The sequence below is a fragment of the Peromyscus leucopus genome, chromosome 18, assembly GCF_004664715.2.
Source record: "Peromyscus leucopus breed LL Stock chromosome 18, UCI_PerLeu_2.1, whole genome shotgun sequence".
NCBI classification, from domain to species: domain Eukaryota; kingdom Metazoa; phylum Chordata; class Mammalia; order Rodentia; family Cricetidae; genus Peromyscus; species Peromyscus leucopus.
The window spans coordinates 24,042,958-24,045,318 of record NC_051078.1 but is presented as its reverse complement, the minus strand read 5'-3'; the positions used below and the strand labels follow the sequence as shown (position 1 = coordinate 24,045,318).

Here is a 2,361-nt window from a genome sequence, read left to right as displayed (position 1 = left end):
TGCTCCTGCTGCAGCCCCTGCTCAACGTGTCTCCTGCGCAGCCCCTTGTCACCAGTTGTCTCCTTTGCAGCCTTGTCACAGTGGTCTCCCAGCTGCCAGCACATTGTCACAGTGTCTGCTGCTGCCAGCCCTGTCACAGTGTCTTCCCGCATTTCCGCAGGTCACATGTGTCTCTTTGCCTGCCAGACCGCCTGCTCACAGTGTCTTCTGGCTACAGCAACATGGCTCACAGTTGTCTCCTGCTGCCAGCCCCCGCGCCATGTCAGTGTCTCCTGCTGCAGCCCCTGTTCACATTGTCTCCTGCCCTGCCCAGCCCCTGTCACAGTGTCTCCTGGCTGCAGCCTCCTGTCACCAGTGTCTGCCTGCTGCATGCCCCTGTCACGGTGTCTCCTGCTGCCAGCCCTGTCATGGTGTCTCCTGCTGCCAGCCCCGTGTCACAGTGTCTCCTGCCTGCCAGCCCCTCGTCACAGTGTTCTCCTGCTAGCAGCCGCCTTGTCACAGTGTCTCCTGCTGCCAAGCCCCTGTCAACAGTGTCTTCTGCCTGCTGCCATCCCTGTCACGATGTCTCCTGCAGCCCTTGTCACGAGTGTCGGTGCTGCAGTCCCTGTCACAGGTGTCTCATTGCAGCCCCTGTCACAGTCGTTCTCCTGCTGCAGCACCCTGTCACAGTGTCTCCTGCCCTGCCAGCCCCTGCACGGTCTCCTGCTGCAGCCCCCTGTCACGGGTTGTCTCTAGCCCTGTCACAGGCTGTCTCCTGCAGCCCTGTCACGCGTGTTCTCCTGCAAGCCCCTGTCACAGATGTCTCCTGCTGCAGCCCCCTGCTCACGGTGTCTCCTGCCTGCAGCCCCATTGTCACCGGTTGTCTCCTGGGCTGCAGCCACTGTCCGGTGTTCCTGCTGCAGCCCTTTCCGGTAGTCTCCTGCCTGCAGCCCCTGTCACGGTGTTCTCCTGCTGCAGCCCCTGTCACGGTGTCTCCTGCCTAGCAGCCCCCTGTCACGGTGTTCCTGCTGACAGCCCCATGTCACAGGTGTCTCCTGCTGCAGCCCCTGCTACCACGGTGTCTCTCCTGCTGCAGCCCTGTCACGGTGTCTCCTGCTGCCAGCCCTTCACGTGTCTTCTGCTGCAGCCCTTTGTCCCAGTGTCTCCTGCTGCAGCCCCTGTCACGGTCGTTCTCCTGCTGCCAGCCCTTGCTCAGTGTCTCGTGCTGCAGTCAGCCCACTCTCACCGTGTCTTCCTGCTGCCGAGCCCCTGTCACAGTGTCTCCTGCGCCCTGTCACCGGTGTCTCCTTGCTGCAAGCCCCTGTCCTCGGTGTATCTGCAGCTCACCTTCACAGTGCTCATGCCTGCAGCCCCGTCACGAGTGTCTCCGCTGCAGCCCCTGTACGAGGGTGCTCTCCTGCCTGCAGCCCCTGTCACGGTCACTGTCTCCTGCTGCAGCCCCTGTCACGGTGTCTCCTGCTACCCCATTCCACAGTGTCTCCTGCTGCAGCCCCTGTTCACCTCTCTTGCTGCGCCCCTGTCACGGTGTCTCTTGCTGCAGCTGTCACCGGTGATTTCTCTGCAGCCCTTTTCACAGGTGTCTCCTGCACTGCAGCCCCTGTCAACAGTGTTCCTGCTGCCAGCACCTGTTCACGGTGTATTCTGCCGTGGCAGCCCCGCTGTTCACAGTGTCTCCTGCAGCCCCGTGTTCACAGTGTCTGCCTGTCAGCCCCTGTCACCACTGTCTCTGCCAGCCCCTTCAACACTGGGTCTCCTGCAGCCCCTTGCAGTGCTCTCCTGCTGCAGCCCCCTGTCACAGTTTCTTCCTGCTGCAGCCCCTGTCACGGTGTCTCCTGCTTGTAGCCCTGTCACGGTGTCTCCTTGCCTGCAGCCCCTGTCACAGGGGTTGTCTCCTGCCTGCCCGCCCTTTCACAGTGTCTCCTACTGCAGCCCCTGTCCCGCGTTCTCCTGCTCCAGCCCCTGTCACGGTGTCTCCACTGCAGCCCCGTGTCACAGTGTCTTCCTGCTGCAGCCCCTGTCACAGTGTTCTCCTTGCTGCCAGCACCCTGTCACGGTGTCTTCCTGCTGAGCCCCTGTCACGGTGTCTTCACTGCCTGCCAGCCCTGTCATGTGTCTCCTGCTGGCTGCCCCTGTCAACAGTGTCTCCTTGCTTGTGTAAAGCCCCCATGCACAGCTGGTCTCCTGCTGCAGCCACCTGTCACAGTGTCTCCATGCTGCAAGCCCCTGCTCACAGTGTCTCCTGCTGCAGCCTGTCACAGTGTCTCCTGCCAGCCCTTGTACCAGTGTCTCTCTTCAGTTCCCTGTCCACAGTGTCTCATGCGAGCCCCTGTCACAGTGTCTCCTGCTGCCCCAGCACCTGTC

At 62.0% G+C, this 2,361-nt stretch overlaps 2 protein-coding genes across 2 annotated transcripts in view; both read left to right on the top strand.

Annotated features, from left to right (window-relative positions):
- The window catches only part of LOC114695655 (keratin-associated protein 10-6-like), a 20,318-nt gene extending 19,335 nt beyond the window's left edge, over positions 1–983 (top strand). The window contains exon 3 of the mRNA XM_037211915.1: positions 15–983. Within this exon, the coding sequence (XP_037067810.1) occupies positions 15–983 (969 nt within the window). The remainder of the gene's footprint in view (positions 1–14) is intronic.
- A 35-nt stretch (positions 984–1,018) lies between these two features.
- On the top strand, positions 1,019–2,068 carry LOC114695666 (keratin-associated protein 9-1-like). Its single transcript, XM_028873097.1, has one exon. It carries the CDS (start codon positions 1,019–1,021, stop codon positions 2,066–2,068), a length of 1,050 nt encoding a protein of 349 aa, XP_028728930.1.
- Positions 2,069–2,361: the final 293 nt, after the last annotated feature.